The sequence below is a fragment of the Delphinapterus leucas genome, chromosome 11, assembly GCF_059928025.1.
Source record: "Delphinapterus leucas isolate spDelLeu-1000000601 "Yukka" chromosome 11, BTC_Dleu_Yukka2, whole genome shotgun sequence".
NCBI classification, from domain to species: Eukaryota; Metazoa; Chordata; class Mammalia; order Artiodactyla; family Monodontidae; genus Delphinapterus; species Delphinapterus leucas.
Genome location: NC_143139.1, coordinates 77,193,450 through 77,213,123, shown reverse-complemented (window position 1 = coordinate 77,213,123; position 19,674 = coordinate 77,193,450). Strand labels below are relative to the sequence as shown.

The 19,674-nt window shown below is 39.0% G+C and overlaps 1 protein-coding gene across 8 annotated transcripts in view; it reads right to left on the bottom strand.

The window, feature by feature from the left end:
- The window catches only part of VEZT (vezatin, adherens junctions transmembrane protein), a 96,161-nt gene that overhangs the window by 61,005 nt on the left and 15,482 nt on the right, over window positions 1-19,674 (bottom strand). For 4 of the 8 annotated variants that reach the window (XM_022562378.2, XM_022562379.3, XM_022562380.2 and 1 more), the window contains exon 2: window positions 542-676. In XM_022562378.2, coding sequence (XP_022418086.1) covers window positions 542-676 — 135 coding nt within the window. Of the gene's footprint in view, window positions 1-410; window positions 452-541; window positions 677-12,671; window positions 17,768-19,674 lie in introns of those variants that run through there. The other 4 variants (XM_089921141.1, XM_089921144.1, XM_089921142.1 and 1 more) reach the window with 3 other exon arrangements.

The following is a 19,674-nucleotide window of genomic DNA, read 5'->3' as shown; positions in this document are numbered from 1 at the left end:
AATTTGCATTCTTTTTTTGTTTTTTTTTGTTTTGTTTTTTTTGCATTCTCTTTAAAAGAATTTTTTTGTTTTTGTCTGCACTTGCTATCCCACTATTTTTTTCTTTTTTTTAAAAATTAGTTATCTATTTTATACATATTAGTGTATATATGTCAATCCCAATCTCTCTCAAAGAAAAAAATTCTAGTTACTATAGGAATCCTATAGTTGGGTTCTCATTAAGGTTTTAGTTTATTTTTCTGGTTCCTTCCAGATAACTTCAATGTTTAAATATGTAATATATTTTAATCTTCAATCATATTAATTTTAATTCATTATACAAACTACCCATGAGATAGTCCAAAACAGCAAGGATTCATGTTTATCTAAACAGACACATACTACTGATGAAATAAAAATTAAAGTCTTACCAGTGCAAGGGAGAACATGAAGGTGCCAACAAGGTGTTTTTCTGTTTTTTGCAAGGATAAGGGTAAAGGCAGTTTAAATAATCAGTAAAGAACAAAAGATTGAGTCAAGGAGAATGAGTATGCCTTCTTACTTTTGGCAGGGCTCTTGCAGGAGGCTTTTGTTGTCCCTCTGTCACTGTGCATTTTTCTGGTTTTGGTGACAGAGAAGAACATACTTCGAAGTCTGTGTGTCCCAGATCCTGTAAGTACTGGTAAAGTGGAGAATTCTGAAAGAGACATAAAGTAAATTTCAAGATCATTACTACAGTTGACCCTTTAACAATAAGGGTTTGAACTGTGGGGCTCCACTTTGATGAAGATTTTTAAAAATAAATACATATTATAGCACTACACAATGGAGGGTTGGTTGAAGGCCGGGAAGAGGAACTGAGAACAGAGAGGGCTGACTGTGAAGTTATACGCGGGTGGGTGCCTCTAACTCCCCTATGTTTCAAAGGTCAACTGTATTTCAGAAGTTTTAGAGGCCAAATTCAACATTATTACAAGTATGCCCAAATTCTTTAAGGCTTCTTCTATAAAGAATTGAATTATCTGTCACAATGCCACGTAACAGTAAAAAAAAAAAATCAACAAACAATTCAACAGAGTAACCCAAAAAAGGAAAAACTAAATAAAACACAGACTTTTTTTTTTTGAGTGAGTACCAGCAAGAAAAAATGAATTTAGGAATATAAGTAGATTTGTTAAGCAATTTCTTTGTCCAAATTTTTGTAGTATTAGAATAGATTGCTTCATAATAGCTAATCCTGGCTAAAGATAGCTCCGAAAAGGACCTACAGTGAAAAATAGTTATTACTTGAAGCCAAGAAGAATTAAACAATGATCATACTATATCAATTATAAATTTATCATACCATCATATTGATTCATTCAAGCACAAATGAGTATTATGTATCATATGCCAGCACTGTAAACAAACTTAAAACTCCAAGAAAGTTACCTAAAAGATGCCTACATAAAGCATATAGCAAATAAGAGAGGTAGGTTTGTGCAGGTTAAGAACACAAACTCTGGAGCCAGACTGTGGATTTCAAATCCTAATTCTGCCTCTTACTAGCTTGGTAACCCATGGCAAATTATAATCCTTCTCTGCTTTGGCTGTCTCATCTAAAAACAGGAATAATAACTAATACCTAACTCATAGGGTTCTTACGAGGACTAAATAAATATAAAGCATTTAGAACAGTCCTTGGCGCATAGTAAGCATTCAATTTATACCTCAACTTTATAAGAGCTATGTGGAAAGAGCACAGGTTTTGGAACAGACCAAAAAAAAAAGAACATCGAACAGAAACATCATCATCACTATTGAGTGAAAATACATGGGATAACTCTTTCTAGATAAGTGGCAAGCTTTAATTTTAACTTTTAGCCTTCTCTAAAGCACAAAGTTGGTAAATGTTTAAAATAAACCTTGATTCCATTCAACAAGATTTTTAATACTTAAAAAAAGACATTATGTCAGATATTAGAGATACAATAACAACAGTCACTCAGATGACATAGTGCTATGTGGCAAAACCTCAACTAAGCATTTTACACGCATCGTCTCAGTTAAGATTTACAACAAACTAAATTACCATCATCATTACTATTGTTATTCCCATTTCATAGATGAGGAAAGATTCACTAAGCTAGAGAAAGCTGGATAGGTCTGACTCCAAAGCGAGCGCTCTGAAATATTGTGCTATATTACCTAAAATTACAAATACTCCCTCCTGTGTTTAGAGAGGAAGACACAAAAGAAGCTTACTTATAGTTTAGTACAGAGACAGGAAGCAAATTAATAATTACAAGAATGTATTGGTTGCTATGGAAATAGAGGAGAGGTAGCTAAATTAGACCAACGCTTTTAGGGAATATATCTTTGAGTCTGGAAAAATGAGGAAGAGTGGGCATTTGCTGGACTGGTAGCAATTCACTGGCTATTAATTTGAGGGAACAGGAAGATGAGTCAGATGCCTTCCTTTTAAGCTATGTTTAATTTCTCTTTTGAGAAAAATTTTAAAAATAAGCAGGAAGAATTTACTGTCTTATCCCTGTTATCAGACTTAAAATCTCTGGTGGCACAAATGGTTAATTTTTTCATCACCCATAATGTATCTTCAAATATTGCCTTGAGTTACCCAATCTGTATTTTCAAACTGAACTGTGAACCCCACCCTGCTCTGCCCCCAGAGTGGCAAAAGAACAAGAACGCTAGCTCTTTGGGCTGACCTTTGGAAAAGTTTACATACTTTAGAAAAAAACCCAAAACTTGTTTTTAAGGCAGTAGAACCCTTTCTTCAAATGAACTCTCATGCGGAAGAACAATAAATAAGATGGATCAAAGTGGAGTTACTCTAATTCAAGGGTCATCAAACTTCTTCTGTAAAAGGCCAGATAGTAAATATTTTAGGATTTGCAGGCCATATGGTCTCTGTTGCAACTCATCAAGTCCGTTGCAGTAGTGTGAAAGCAGCCACAGACAATATATAGACCAATGAATGTGAGAGGCCCACGTACCGCAAAGAAAAAAAACAAAACAAAACGTAAAACACCATTCTTTGTTCACCAGCCATATAAAAAGGCACAGAGGGAATACAAATTGGCCCAACAGCCTTAGTTTGTTGACTCCCAACTCAATTAAGATCATGAGGTACACTCTTGCCTGCTAATTGTTCTCTGGGAGGAGGCCTGGGGGCTGGGGACGGGGCCAAACCTCTTTTTTTTTTTTTTTTTTTTGTGGTACGCAGGCCTCTCACTGTTGTGGCCTCTCCCGTTGCGGAGCACAGGCTCCGGACGCGCAGGCTCAGCGGCCATGGCTCACGGGGCCCAGCCGCTCCGCCGCATGTGGGATCTTCCCGGACCGGGGCATGAACCCGTGTCCCCTGCATCGGCAGGTGGACTCTCAACCACTGCGCCACCAGGGAAGCCCCCAAACCTCTCTTTATTCAAACTGTAATGTCCTTCCTTACAGCACACATAGCTGATGCTAAGTCAGCACTGGCCACAATATCCCTTCATTTTCCAGCTTATGTCACAGCTCACAAAATAACAAAATGGAGTATCTGTAACACAGATTTTTTTTTTTTTTTTTTGTAACACAGATTTTTAAGAAGTGATTACACAGAAGACATACAATGAATACTTTGTTCTCCCTTTTTGTTTACACATTAAGAGCATACAAAGTTTGGATCACCATAGTCTGGAACACTTGCTATTTCATATTTCACAAAACAGCGGCATTAATTGTTTACCTTGTGTACTACTGATAATGTCCAACAGTGCCTTTTAAAAAAAAAAAATTTATTTATTTATTTATTTATGGCTGTGTTGGGTCTTCGTTGCTGTGCGCGGGTTTTCTCTAGTTGCGGTGAGCGGGGGCTACTCTGTTGTGATGCGCGGGCTTCTCATTGCCGTGGCTTCTTTTGTTGCAAAGCACGGGCTCTAGGTGCACAGGCTTCAGTAGTTGTGGCACGTTGGCTCAGTAGTTGTGGCTCATGGGCTCTAGAGCACAGGCTCAGTAGTTGTGGTGCACGGGCTTAGTTGCTCCACGGCATGTGGGATCTTCCCAGGCCAGGGCTTGAACCTGTGTCCCCTGCATTGGCAGGTGGATTCTTAACCAATGCGCCACCAGGGAAGACCCAACAGTGTCTTTTGATAGTAATTCTACCAGTAACTTATTCCGACTTTTCTCCAAAAAAAACTTCTCAATAACTTTTTGGCTGGTTCGTAAGCTTCTGGTCAAAGGTGTGACATACATACCCATTTGTGCTACGCAACTATGAATGATGCCTTAGTAGTTCTGGTTTCTTCCTCATCTTTAGTGATAGAATTCATCACTTTCAGCCTAGAAAGCACTGTTTTACAGTTCTGGAAAATTTGGGCTTGCCAAGGCCATCATTGTACTTTGTTTCATGACTTTATGTAACTAAGTTTTTGGCAAAATTTCAGAGTAGACCACCTCTGGAGACAAGGGATGAAGGTACTGCAGGTCCAATAAAATGTTAATTCCAGTCATCATCTTATTTCATGTCTGCACTCTTCTCTTTTTGGCTGTTAATGCAAATCATATCACTTTCTAACACATATAAACTCAGACTATATGAACACTAAAGCTCTACTATGTTTATGATAGTATTCTGAGTTGTAGCATTTATTTTACTATTTTATTTCCACTTTTATGATTCAATCACCTTTGAGCCAAAAGAAAATTTTAAATTTAACCAATGATGGGACTTCCCTGGTGGCGCAGTGGTTAAGAGGGGACACAGGTTTGAGCCCTGGTCTGGGAAGATCCCACATGCCGCACAGCAACTAAGGCTGTGTGCCACAACTACTGAGCCTGTGCTCTGGAGCCCGTGAGCCACAACTACTGAGCCTGTGTGCCACAACTACTGAAGCCCATGCGTGCCTAGAGCCCATGCGTCGCAAGAAAGAGAAGCCACTGCAATGAGAAGCCTGCACACCGCCAACGAAGAGTAGCTCCCGCTCGCCGCAACTAGAGAAAGCCCACACGCAGCAACAAAGACCCAACGCAGCCCAAAATTAATTTAAAAAATTTAACCAATGATAACACACAAATGAAAAACAAACATCCTTTGGTTAACAAACTGAACATTAGCCAAGAAGAACTGACAATGATAGACCTTGTAGCACATAAGCAATTTTTAAGAATGCAAAGGGATTTTAATAAAGTTATTATTTTATATTAATTTTAAAAATGTCTGGCAGATAAAATTATCTTTTTCTCTGAAACTGCCAAATAACCTGTGCACTATTTGAAAGATCTCAGATAACCAAATCACGACCAGTGGTTCTCAAATTGTTTTGGTCTCAAGACCCCTTTATGGTCTTAAAAATTATTGAAGCTCTCAAAGAGCTTCTGTTTATGTGGCTAACAATATTTACAATATTAGAAATTGAAACAAAAAAACTGAAACATTTATTAACTTACCTAAAATAACAATAAAGCCATTATAAATTTATGTAAACAACATAATTTTAATGAAAAATTTTTTTCCACAATGAAAGAAATTTATTAAGAGTGGACTGTTTTATATTTTTGCACATCTCTTAAAGTCTACCTTAACAGGAGGTAGCTGGATTCTTATATCCACTTCTGTATTTAATCAGTTGTAATTTTTTATTTTGGATGAAGTATATAAAGAAAATCAGACCTTAAACAGATATGTAGTTGGAAATGGAGGAGTATTTTAAGTCTTTTCTGATAACTGTGTTATCAAAGAATAGCCATACCAAACTTGACAAGTGATAACTTTTTTTAAAAATGAAGAGTGATATCTTCCCACCCAACTATTTTATTTATTTATTTTTTAGATGTTGGGGGTAGGAGTTTATTAATTAATTAATTAATTTTTGCTGTGTTGGGTCTTCGTTTCTGTGCGAGGGCTTTCTCTAGTTGTGGCAAGCGGGGGCCACTCTTCATTGCGGTGCGCGGGCCTCTCATTATCGCGGCCTCTCTTGTTGCGGAGCACAGCCTCCAGACGTGCAGGATCAGTAGTTGTGGGCTCACGGGCCTAGTCGCTCCGTGGCATGTGGGATCCTCCCAGACCAGGGCTCAAACCCGTGTTCCCTGCATTAGCAGGCAGATTCTCAACCACTGCGCCCCCAGGGAAGCCCCGACAAGTGATAATTTTGAAAAGGTTAATTTTAACAGGCAATACGAAACCATATTGATTAGCTTTTCATACTCTGCACATGCATGTCAGAATGAGAAAGAGGCAAATAATGTCTTCGTATAAAACATGATCACCCAATATAAAATACTTTTTCTTTAACAGCAAGGTGAGGCTCCCCAGTGCAACAGGCTTAACCACTATATTTGGAGGTTGGAGGTTTGCAGCTATTAGGCTTAAAAACGAACACACAGAAATTTCTATGATTCATATAATGAGTATTATTATAGGTTGATCCAGCTTTAGAAAGGGACTTTTTTTTGTGTGTGAGGAGGGTAAGGCAGAGTAGGTGGTGATAGGTAATTTTCTCTGTTATAACTTTTTCCTTGGTTCAAGCGAAACAGAACCACAAATGTTTCAGTTAAGTTGTTTTCTTGAAGAGAAATTATTAGCACTGGACTCAAACTGTAATTCTGTAGTATTGGAGAATGTTACTGTTGCCAAAAGAAATATGAGAAATCCCAGACACAGCATGTGGGAGCTTCTCCTCAGGAAATCCTTGTGGTTCACTATTCCTGTAAATTTTAGCTGACAGAAAACACACATCATAGCACCAGAAAGAATTTTGCTCAGTGAAAAAATGCCAACAGTCCTTGGTTGTGCTAAGATTGTTCTGATAACTGAAATATATTTTTGTAAGAAAAATAAACAAAAATAGACAGGAAACCCCAATATTTTTGCTGAACAAGCACTGCAATAAAATGACTCTTTAAGTCCCAGACTACCTGCACTTCATGCTCCCCCCAAGATATCAGATCCCACACTAATGGATATATAAAGTTTGAATGCATTTTAATGCATTGTTTATTTTCTGCATGATTTATGGTGCATTCTATAGAAGTGCCAGTACCATTATTGCTGGTTTGTATTTAGAAAGGAAGATTAACTGGTGCAGAAATGGAAGTGATGAGTAAAATGCTTTTATTATTAGGTTTGCTCTCCTAAACCGCTTTAAACCCTTACGGATAGAACAAGTTGTAACCGTTCAGGTTCTAGCCCAGAAAGGGAAGAGTAGGCCAAACCTGGCAGAATTAGACAACTCATAATAATAAATACTAATTAAATATCCTCCATGTAGCAGGTAATATGTAGGCACAGGGGAGAAAACAAAACAGGTGAGGTCTTTGCTAAAAAAGTTTCATCCTATGACACTTCTGATAAAACCATGGTACGGGGCTTCCCTGGTGGCGCAGTAGTTGAGAGTCCGCCTGCCGATGCAGGGGACACGGGTTTGTGCCCTGGTCCGGGAAGATCCCACATGCCGCGAAGCGGCTGGGCCCGTGAGCCATGGCCGCTGAGCCTGAGTGTCCGAAGCCTGTGCTCCGCAACAGGAGAGGCCACAACAGTGAGAGGCCCACGTACCGCAAAAAAAACCCAAAAAACCCAAAAAAAACCATGGTACACTCGGCTTTCAACAGTACCAAGGAAAATGCTGAGTAGTAACCCCACAAGTTATGCAGCTCAAACTGTCAACAATGCTGAGGTTGAGAAACCCTGTTTTAGAGTATAAGGAATCACAGGTTGAAAAAATTCCCCCAAAATAAGTAACCCAGCAGCTGCTTTCATTACTTACTTCTTACTTTGGGAAAATGATTCAAAAACCAAAATAGAAAATTAGTTATTTTTCCATGACTTGCAATCTAAAAACTCAATAGGCTCTCCAACAGTGAAATAAGTTACCTTCAAAATAACTGTATCAGAGTTTATGCATTAAAATTTTAACCAGCCACCAATATTATATAAAACCAAAATAATTACAGCACTTGGTTATATTAGGAGATTATTTCTAAATGAACTTCTTGTTCGTCTAACTGAACTTCAGTTTTCCAATAAAATAATTTCCTTTTAAAAAATTTCTGTTGGGGTCTCAACATATATATTTCTTATATATAGAAATATATATGTGACTAACTGGACCACATATGTAACTAGGAAAGTTAGATATCTAAATAAATTTAGCTTCTTCCACAAATGGCATCTTACTAAGAAGTGGTTTCCTTTGGCTACTGGCACACCTGTCAATGCTATAGGCCCACAAGCAAGCACCTGCATCAGGCTGAGAAAACAGCCAGCAGAACCCTAAGATGCTCTTTCCAAACTAATCCTGATGTACCCTCTGGACACTCTCCTTCTCTTCCCCAGAAGAGCTCTCTCAGAAGAGTTGTATACCTTTTTAGAAAAGCAATCTGTAGTCTGCAACAACTACTGGCCAAATTCTGATTCTGGCTCCTCATCAACTATTTGCTCTGTCTTCTAGATGCTAGTGATTGACTGCTAACAGCATTCCACTAGAAAAATTTAGCAAAAGGGAAACTTAAATGGCAATCATCATTTGTTCATCTACCACTAACCAGATATTTATTGAGCGCCTACTATACTAACTACAGTTATAGTAATTTTCTACCATTAACTTCTCCCAGAATATATTCAAGGAAAAGTTAACTTTGCTTTACCTATAAAAGGAAACTGAGTTCAACGGCTCAACTTTATGGATTTTTTTTCTTACTGTTTTTAAATTAAAAATTCAAACAGTACAAAAAGATATAAAATGTGAAAAAACTTTTTTTCCTACCCCTAATCCCTACGCCTTCTCCCAAAATGTAATAAGCATTCTTTAGTTTGTGAATTCTTCCCCCCAAATTTGGTATCCATTTATGATTGAAAGTGGCTGTCAATAGAGATGACTAAGATGACTCCTAGATTTTTGGTTTGAACAAGTAGGTGGTACTATTTACTGAAATATAAAATAGCAGCAGAGGAACAAGTCTGAAGAGGGAGGCAATGAGTTAGAGGCACCTGTGAGATATTCAAATGTGAGTAACTTGGACCTAAAATATTTGGAGAGCAGGAGAGTGGCCTAGTCTGAATGAATAGATTTTTTGGCAAATAGGTATGGTGGCAAACCCATACAATAGCATATAGGTATGGAAACACATGGAGTAAATGAGATCAGCTAAAGATAACACATAGTGTAAGAAGACAAGAGGGCCCTAAGAGAGATCAATATTTTAGAAGAGAGTGAAGCTGGAAAATAATAAGAGTAACAGTAAAAATACTTAAGATTTGTTGAGTTTATTATATGTTAAGCATTAAGCTAAGCATATTTTATAATACCTCATTTACTCCTAACAACAAACTTCTAAAGAGGTATTATTACTACCACCCCCATTTTAGAAGGAAACTGGGGTATATGGAGGTTAAATAACTTGTCCAAGGTCACCCAGCAGAATGTGAAGCCAGCTGGTCTGAGTCCAAAGCCTACACCCTTAACCATAACACAAAATTGCCTGAGGAAAAAGGAGATCTAAAAGGAACCACTAACGCTTCTCTCACAAATTTGTCTTACTATTTTAAAATACAGGTTAAAAAAAAATTATTTACTTTATTTTTGGCTGCACTGGGTCTTCATTGTTGTGTGCAGGCTTTTCTCTGGTTGCGGCGAGTGGGGGGCTACTCTTCGTTGTGGTGTGTGGGTTTCTCTTCTTGCGGAGCACGGGTTTCAATAGTTGTGGCACGCAGGCTCAGTAGTTGTGGCCCACGGGCTTAGTTGCTTCACAGCATGTGGGATCTTCCCAGACCAGGGCTCAAACCCATATCCCCTGCATTGGCAGGTGGATTCTTAACCACTGTGCCACCAGAGAAGCCCCTAAAATATAGGTTTTATTGTACAGGTGTGGTGAGGCCAACAGATCAGCAGACAACTGCCATTGGAAAGACTGTTTGTTATATTCACAGATCCCAAGAGAAGGGAGCAGGTTGTGCCACAAGGGAGGGATGGGCATGTGGGCAGCACCAGGGTCAGTCAGGAGGGAGAGGAGGGAAATTATGGGAGAGAGCCTTTATTGTGCTTTCTGTGGGAAGGAATGGGCGAATGGGCAAGGCAAGGTAAGCAGGCTTAAGGCTGGCGAAATGGATGATTTCAGCAAGTCTCTGGAGCATAGGGCCTGTCCCCAGTAGGGACAGGTACCTGACCCCGGTATGATTAGGCAGATAGATAGTAGCCAGGTGAGTACTGTACTATCATTTAGTAACCTGGGAGGAGCAATCCCTCCAAGGTCAGCAAGGCTCCAAGTTGTTAAATGCATCAGAATACAGAAAGTAAAAGAGATGGCTAATATATGTCAGATTTTATATTCTGTAAGGTCTAAAATGCAGACCCTGCATGGTACAATTTTTAATTCACTTATATATTTCCCCCCCTCTCTTGAGGCTGTCCTCATCTCAAATTATTCCCCTTTCACTGGTGGCTCTAAGTTTCACAGAACTACAGTCTCTTAAATCTGGAAAACAAATCTGGATTTTTTTCCTGTGAGTATATTTTAGAAAATGGCAGCTCCTCCAAACCTTCACAGCATTGGTATTCTTATGACCTATAGGCTCCATGAGTTTTCTGTTTACTCATTCCAGGGTTCCAGTTTCCCACAGGCTATGGGGGCCATAGGTAGTGGACATCTGGAAATAGCCCTTGACTTGCTCCCTCTGCCCATTTCTCAGGCTAAAGCAGTGTTTACCTCTGGTTTGGAAATGTCAGTGGAGGTTGCTAATTCTGTTTGATGCTACCAGCTGCACTTTTTTCTCACAAGAGGATGATCAGTGTAGACTCTCATCTGTTTGTTGATTCCCTCCCCACGAATTCCTCCCCAAACAGCAGCACTAAACATTTACTGAGTAACCACACTGCCAGGCATTGTTCTAAGCATTTTTATGTACTAACTCTCATCTTTACAACAACCTTTTATGGCAGAACTCATTTAAGATAAGAGGAAACTAAGGCACAGAGAGACCAAGTAACTTGGCCAAGGTCACAGAAACAGTAAATGGTAGAGCCAGGATTTGAACCTAGGCAGCCTGACAGAGTTAAAGCTGTTATTTACTCCACTACATTGCAAATAACTTAAAGTAAATAAGTTCATTAACTTGGTCTAATATAGTATTTTGTATAGTTTGCATATTTTTTAACCAGAAACAGAACTTGTAATTTTTAAATTACTTAACAGATTAAGTTAGAAAATTCAAAACAGGTCAGCATAAGTCTCCCGATAATATCTACATTTATTACCAATCATTTCTCTTTCAGATGAGCTATAATTCATATGCATTTGCCTCAGATTACACAAGCCTAGAAGCTGGCTACAAAGAATCTTGTTTTAAAAATCCAATGAGCTGGACTTAAAAGTGGTTTGAAAGAGTAGAGTGTTATTACAATGACAATATACTCATGTGTGTTATTTGTGTGGAAAAAGGTGCCCAACGTAAGGTCTGATTAAAAAGGTGCTGAATTCTTAATTTAGCAAATGAATAGAATGATCCCGAGCACTTTTCTATATCAAAACTAATGATCTACTCAACTATTACACAGTTCCTTTATTTACAGCATCAGTACTATATCAAAGCAAAATGCTAACTACTATCAGATGTTATGTGATCTCTGTAAGTCTATATTAAACACAAAAAGCAATAGGAAAATAGCTACTAACAGAAGGTAGTAGGAGGCAGGAAGCATTGACATAGAAACCTGAAACTGTGTGATGTAGAAGTAACTGTTAATGAAGACTTTACAATGATATAAATCTGTGCTTAGAAGCCTTCAATTTCCATTCCCTTAATAGAATTTATCAAATTACTTACAGGTAACTTTATTTTAAAAGTCTGTATCAATTTTTAGTTTCTTCAGGAAAAAACTACTATAATTTAAGTTACATACTTTAAAAAGTTTCTATCATACCAGTAGAACCTCTAAAAGATCTTTTATTCAAAACAAAATCTTTAAGGAAAAAGATATCTGTAAAAGGAATCTGATGGAGAATATTTGCCTGAAAACAATTATTTATTAGCTATTAAAATATTTTAAAAGTCTTTTATCTGAATATTGCTTAAAGCTGTAGGTCTAAATGTGATTATCAATATAGAACAGCATTTTTGGGGGAAAATATGATTGAAAAGGATGAACTCCTGTTGTCAGTTGCTATGATTACCTTATTTCTTCCCAGCTAACTGCAGAACCCCACAAAATTAGCTGATGAGGAAGACAAGACTGTCATTACCAAATTACACAAGGTAGCTATTTTCTCTATTTTTAATGAAGAAGCTTTTGGTACATAAAGAGCTAAAACCGTCACAGTTAACAAAACCCTACAAAGGGAAATAAATTTCTCCACTACTATTAATTATAATGCCAATATACAGAATTTCTATAGACCTTTCACTTATCTTTAATCAGTAGACAATCACAAAGTATAATTTAAAAATAACTACTTATTGCCCCCCCACCTTAAACCTTGAATAATATCATAGAAAAGTACCTTGCAAAATTAAAGATATTATAAAATAACAGGAAATACTTTTTGGAGTATACACATTTCAGTATAACTTCTAAATTACTATTCCAAAAGCCCCAAATCCATGTGTTAATTTAATTGTTCCTCATTATCAGCAAAGCAAAATCTAATCATAAAACTTAAAAAGATTAAGTAAGCTAAAAGGGTTCTTTAAAATTGGTCCAATGAATTAAACTACTCACAGGCAACATAGTTCTAATTTCTCCACTTGACCTAGAGGAAAAATTTACTGCCTCTCGACCATATTCCTTTGATCCATACACTTCTTTCTTTGATGGTTCCCACTTGTTTCTCCAGCACTACCGTACAAAATGGCCACTGTACTGGAGGGCGTGTCTTAATCATTACTAAGCATTTTCCTATCAGAAGCAGTTCTTTGAAAAAACCTGAACATAATTTCTTCAGTGCCACTCAGTATTACTCCATAACTGCAGAAGTAGTAATAGGGATAGTGGTGTTTAAAAAATACCATTAGAGAATATTACTTAATATTTACATTTACTTAGGTTTTTTTTAAAAACCAACAGCAGATAAGACATATATTCATAAATTTTCCTGGCTGCAGGCTTCTGATATTTTCCAATAGAAATTCATACTATCCAATTAATCTTTCACGAAATGTTATAAACAACAAAAAGCTTTAAAAACATTAACTTTACATTTTTTCCTATATAATAGTACAAATATACTTAAGTACAATAGCATCTAGTCCAAAACAAAACATATCCATCAAAAGAAAGATGAAGAGATGCAAAGGGAGAAAACTCACACAGCTTATAGGCTCAACTGATTAAAAACAAAGAGCAATAGTGACTTGGTCTTAACTAAGGAAAGAGAAGAAAGTAATCCTGATTGAGCTCTCTCTAGTTCTTATGCTACCCTTAATGTTATTCAGTATATGGTTCATCAACTGGCATATATTGGGCACTTACTGAATGTACAGCAGAAGCAAGATGAGAAAGGAAAGCTATCATTTTTAACTGCTTTAGAAAAAAAATTAGAGCCAGGTTAAACACACTGGCAAAATGTTGGGTGTGAGAAGAGCGTGCAGTAAACATTAAAATGAGGTTTGGACATTATTAGATCACATCCAACCTTATTTTCTTTTTTCCTTATTCCAAATAATAATAATAATAAAAAAGGTGGAGACAGAATTTGTGGTTCTGTTAAGAGACAGAGGCGAGGTCTTTATCTCAAAATGATTCATTATTCCCTATCATCAGGGAGATTCTGCAAGGAAAAGTAAAACCAAGAATATGGCAAAATATATACTAAAGTAGAAAATCCACTTTAATAAACGTGTTAAAGAGATATGAGGTTAACGATTGTGGATTTATCAGCAAAATCCCACAATAGGATATAGTTGGCCAGATTCTGTCAGCAAAATAAATTACAAAGTGGATTTAAAAATAAAGGATGTCCTCAAATATTTCAAATAAAGATGAATAGGCATTCGATCTTCTGTAGTGGGAGTAACAATACATGTGATAGCAATACTCTAAAAATCCAGAGGCAATGAAGTCAGTACACTAACACTATAGCCCTGTGGAGTACACTGAGCTTTGGGCCTTTTCTCCTAACTCCTTAAGGCATGATTTGCTCCTGGGAACTCAGAGAACACCTGGTAGAGAACCAGGAAAACTAAAATTGAGCCAGGGTTTTTGATCTAAAAATAGATTGGAGGGCTTCCCTGGTGGCATGGGGGTTAAGAATCCGCCTGCCAATGCAGAGAACATGGGTTTGAGCCCTGGTCCAGGAAGATCCCACATGCCACGGAGCAACTAAGCCCATGTGCCACAACTACTGAGACTGTGCTCTAGAGCCCGTGTGCCACAACTACTGAGCCCATGTGCCACAACTACTGAAGCCCGTGCACCTAGAGCCCATGCTCCGCAACAAAAGAAGCCACTGCAATGAGAAGCCCGCGCTTGGCAACAGAATAGCCCCCGCACACAGCAGCGAAGACCCAATGCAGCCAAAAATAAATAAATAAAATAAAATAAAATAAATAAAATAAAAAAAAACAGACTGGAAATGAGCAGAATCTCTTCCTGTATTTCCTAATTAATGGAAGCCCCTAGGGGCCTACTCTCATTTAGTAAACCAACCTACCAGATTCAAGAAAAATTTAATACTAAAGGATGATCTGGTATAACTCCTTTATAACAGATGGGAAACAAGCTTTAGAGAAATTAAGTGATTCACTCAAGATATCATTGCTAATCAATCTTAGTCTCTTGATTACTAGTCTAGTTCCCTTTCCACAATGTTTTCAAAAAATGAAAGCTGTAGGGCTTCCCTGGTGGCGCAGTGGTTAAAGAATCTGCCAGCCAAGGCAGGGGACACGGGTTCGAGCCCTGGTCCGGGAAGATCCCACATGCCACGGAGCAACTAAGCCTGTGCGCCACAACTACTGAGCCTGCACTCTAGAGCCCGCGAGCCACAACTACTGAGCCCGTGTGCTGCAACTACTGAAGCCCATGCGCCTAGAGGCCATGCTCCACAATGAAAAGCCACCGCAGTGAGAAGACTAGTCCCCACTCGCCGCCACTAGAGAAAGCCTGCGTGCAGCAACGAAGACCCAACACAACCAAAAAATAAAAAAATAAAAAATAAATAAAAATAAATAAATTAAAAAATTAAAAAGAAGAAAGCTGTTAATATAGCTACATAAGTAGTTAAAAGTAATTTAAGAACTGTGTATCATAGCTTGAGACAAAGGAACCTGCATTTTAATAAATGCAATAAAAATACATAAAAGAGAGAAAGACTAATTTACTACCTTTTGTGATGTTTACATATTTTTTAAAATGTTAAAATCTATATTGGAGCTCTGAGGATACATGATGAAGCCAAAATAGTAGAAACAACATGACCCAGACAGAAGAAAAGCAAAGACTTGTCCCTCAAGAAAAATTTGTACAATTCATCTTAAACAAATTTATTCTTGCATATGTGGTAATAAACTAGCTTTGGACTTAATGGTCAATCTTGTATGTCAATAGGTTCAGATTTAATATCTCCATTAATAAATTTCCTTTCTATTACAGACACTGATAAAAGCAGGAATTTTGCTATGCTTCTGATCTCAGCTGCTATTTGTAAAGCTTTATGTACTACGGGTAACTGAAAATGCATTAAGGAAAAATAAGATGACAGAACAATACCTACAGTTTTATATGTATCATTTTTCCAGACAGCAAGCTCCATTGTCAAAATAGCAAATACTGTCAATGTATACATACACAGACGAAAACAATTTCCTTCCATTAGTCAAATCACTATTGCAAGTAGGAAAGAATCTACAAACGTTACTTATAAAACATGCCTTACTGTTCTTTAGAGATGTAAAATAACCTTTAAAAATATAAAGAAAGGAGAATCTTTCAAGCAAGAGAGGATTTTTTTGTAACTTTCTTTTAAATGTGGGAGATTATGTGAGAGCCATCTCACATTCATTTGAGTGATTTAGTGCTGGGGGTCAGGGGAAGCTAAACCTGAACACACTGCCAACAAAGGGTTAACATTTAATAATTTACTGAGAAGGATAAAGGAGGGAAAGAAGTCAAGATAAGAGGGGCTTTCCCAGTTCTGAACAGTTACTTTCCCCAGTCATGAACAAGGGAAAAAAGAATGAATTTCAACAAATATGAAAAGGAATTCAACTACAGAAAAGGGTTACCATGGATGGAGAGTTCATAGAGTAAAAAGGTCCCTTGAGAACAACACTATCCCTCTAAGAAAGTTACCAAAAAATGGTTTAGATGCACTACAAATAATGCAAAGAGGTAGAAATATTAGTCCTTTAAATAATTAGTTCTTATTTTCAGGTACTCTTCCCTCTAGGAGTAGAAGGATTCAAGATAGGATAAATGACTCAAAATTTCTGCAATTAATCTATGATGAAAAAAATCCAACAGCTATGAATGAGCAATATCAGAACTAGTCTCCTAAGGTGACTAGAGAATTTTTACTCTCAAAACATCTTAATTAGAAATTACAATAACAGAGCAAAATGACAACACTGGTATCAGTATTTATCTTGCTTAACACCCACGTTAGATATGGAGTCCATCATTTTCTAAACTTTGTCCTGCTGCTGCTCAGCCTGAGTGTGAGGTTATGTTGTCCTTCCCACTTCAGTCTCCAGGGGGTAGTCAGGCTCCAAGATAAAGGAACTAACTTTGAAGATATATACGGAATCTAGCCTTGAAGAAATGAAAGTGGTCAGATTCTAGGGCAAGGGCCAGAGGGCCAGAAGTTGGGCCTGGGAACCTCACTCTTCCTTCCTTTTCTTTCAGACCATCCCCAGTCCTTCCAGACTAGGAGGACTCAAAGGTGACTTCTGGAGGGAGAATACAAAAGACCAAGATTAGAAGATAGTAAAATTGACCAATAATCAAGGAAACTGGTATTAAACCAAGCCATTTCAAAAAGGTTTTAAATAGGGAAAGGATGTGATTAGAATAGTTTCCAAAACTTTGCTTGATTTAAAATTAAAATTTTAACACAGCACATGACTCTCTGAGTTAGTTTAAAGACATAAACGAGCCTGATTTCCGATTCTGAAAATCATTAAAATAACAGTATTACACCCTATACTAAAAACATCCCAGTTGCGGGTGGAGTCAAGATGGCGGACTAGGTGGATGTGGAATTCATGTCTCCACACAACTAGGGGACCTACCAGGCACCGGTACGGGACCACGGACACCTAAGGGGAAGGGAAGAACTGTCAGCAACCAGGTAGGAAATGGGGCGTGGGGCGGGAGTGAAGGGAGAGAAGAAGTGGAGGTGGGAGGGGACTGGCAACGTTGAGGGGCGGCTGGGGAAGGGGAAGGGATCCCACGCCCGAAGGGGTAAGTTGGGGGACCAGAGGATCAAAAGGGAGTGTGGCCAGGTGTCCCCTGCCCACTTGGGCCCCCAGGAACCTGCTGAGATTGGGCCTGATCCTTTACCCACCTAGGCCCCCTCCAGCCGTGCAGGTCCTGAGGGAGGGGAGGGAGGGAATGGGGAGCAAAAGTAAAGGCTGGACCCTGAGGGGGTGCTGGGGGAGGGGAGGAGTTCCTACACCCAGCCAGACCCACCCATGGTTAGGGGTCCAGCAGCAATGGGGGGGGGACCCTGGGGGAGATGGTGGGGGAGGGGCACGAAGGAACAGAAAGGAACGGGGCCAGCGCTTTCCCTGTCCACTTAGGCACCAGGGAGCCTGTTGGGCTCCTGGGCCTAATGTTCTGCCCTGGGAACCTCCCTCCTGCCCCACAGAACCCAAGCCCTGCCCCTACACCCCAACCCAGGGCCCCACCTCTACACTTGGAGACCACCTCCAACGTGCTGGGCCCAAGCCCCCCCCCTCACCCGCCACACACCCTCACCCAGGGCCCTACCTCCAAACCCTGGAACTCCACACTCCAGAGGCCCTCTTTCCACGGCTGCCCCTCCCCTTCCGCGCCGGTTCTAGGCAGAGGCCCCACCCCACGCTTCAACGTTGCCCCCCACCACCCGCCTAGGTCCCACCCCACCCTAAACCCTGCCCCTGCCTAAGTTCCACCCCTGCCTAAACTCCATCCCCATAGCCAAGCCTTTTTTTTTCCGTTCTTTTTTCCTCTTTTAGATTGGGGTTCTATTTTACCTTGCTAACTCACTGTTGATTCATTTATATTTTTCCTAATAAATCTTTTATTTTTCTAATTTTATTTTATTTTATTTATTTATTTTGCGGTACGCGGGCCTCTCACTGTTGTGGCCTCTCCTGTTGCGGAGCACAGGCTCCAGACGCACAGGCTCAGCGGCCATGGCTCACAGGCCCAGCCGCTCTGCGGCATGTGGGATCTTCCTGGACTGGGGCACGAACCCGTGTCCCCTGCATCGGCAGGCGGACTCTCAACCACTGCGCCACCAGGGAAGCCCTATTTTATTCTTTATACTTTGCTATTGTCCTCTCCTTTTGGCTTGTTTCTCCCTGCCCCACTCCCCACTTTATTTTTCTTTTTTCTGTTGTGGTCTTATTTTACCTTGTTGCTGTTGTTTCAATTATATTTTTATTTTTCCTAATATATTTTTTATCTTTCTAATTTTATTTTTTATTCTTTCATATTGTACTACACCTTTTTGTTTCTTTTTTTTTTTCTTTTCTGCCATGCTATGAAGCTTGCGGGATCTTGGTTCCCAGGCCAGAGGTTGGGCCTGAGCTCCTGTGGTGGGAGCTGCTAGTCCAAATTGCTGGACTAACAGAGAACCTCAGCCCCAGGTAATATTAACTGGAGTGAGGCCTCCTGGAGGTCCTACTCTCAGCACCAAGACCCGGCTCTATCCAACTGCCTGAAAACTCCAGTGCTGGATGCCTCAGGCCAAACAACCAGTAAGACAAGAATACAGCCCCACCCATCAAAAAAAAAAAAAAAAAGAAAGAAACAACAAAAATATGTTACAGACGAAAAAACAAGGTAAAAACCTACAAGACCAAATAAATGAAGATGAAATAGGCAACCTACCTGACAAAGAATCCAGAGAAATGATAATGAAGATGATCCAAAATCTCAGAAACAGAATGGAGAAAACACAAGAATTAACAAGGGTCTAGAATAACTAAAGAGCAAACAAATGGTGATGAACAACACAATTACTGAAATTAAAAATACTCTAGAAGGAATCAATAGCAGAATAACTGAGGCAAAAGAACGGATAAGTGAGCTGGAAGATACAATGGTGGAAATAACTGCCAGGGAGCAGAATAAGGAAAAAAGAATGAAAAGAATTGAGGACAGTCTCAGAGACCTCTGGGACAACACTAAATGCACCAGCATTCGAATTACAGGGGTCCCAGAAGAAGAAAAGAAAGGGTCTGAGAAAATATTTTAAGAGATTATAGTCGAAAACTTCCCTAACACGGGACAGGAAATAGTCAATCAAGTCCAGGAAGCGCAGAGAGTCCCATACAGGATAAACCCAAAGAGAAACACAACGAGACACACATTAATCAAACTATCAATAATTAAATACAAAGAAAAAATATTAAAAGCCGCAAGGGAAAAGCAGCAAATAACATGCAAGGGAATCCCCATAAGGTTAACAGCAGATCTTTCAGCAGAAAGTCTGCAAGCCAGAAGGGACTGGCAAGACATATTTAAAGTGATGAAAGGGAAAAACCTACAACCAAGATTGCTCAACCCAGCAAGGATCTCA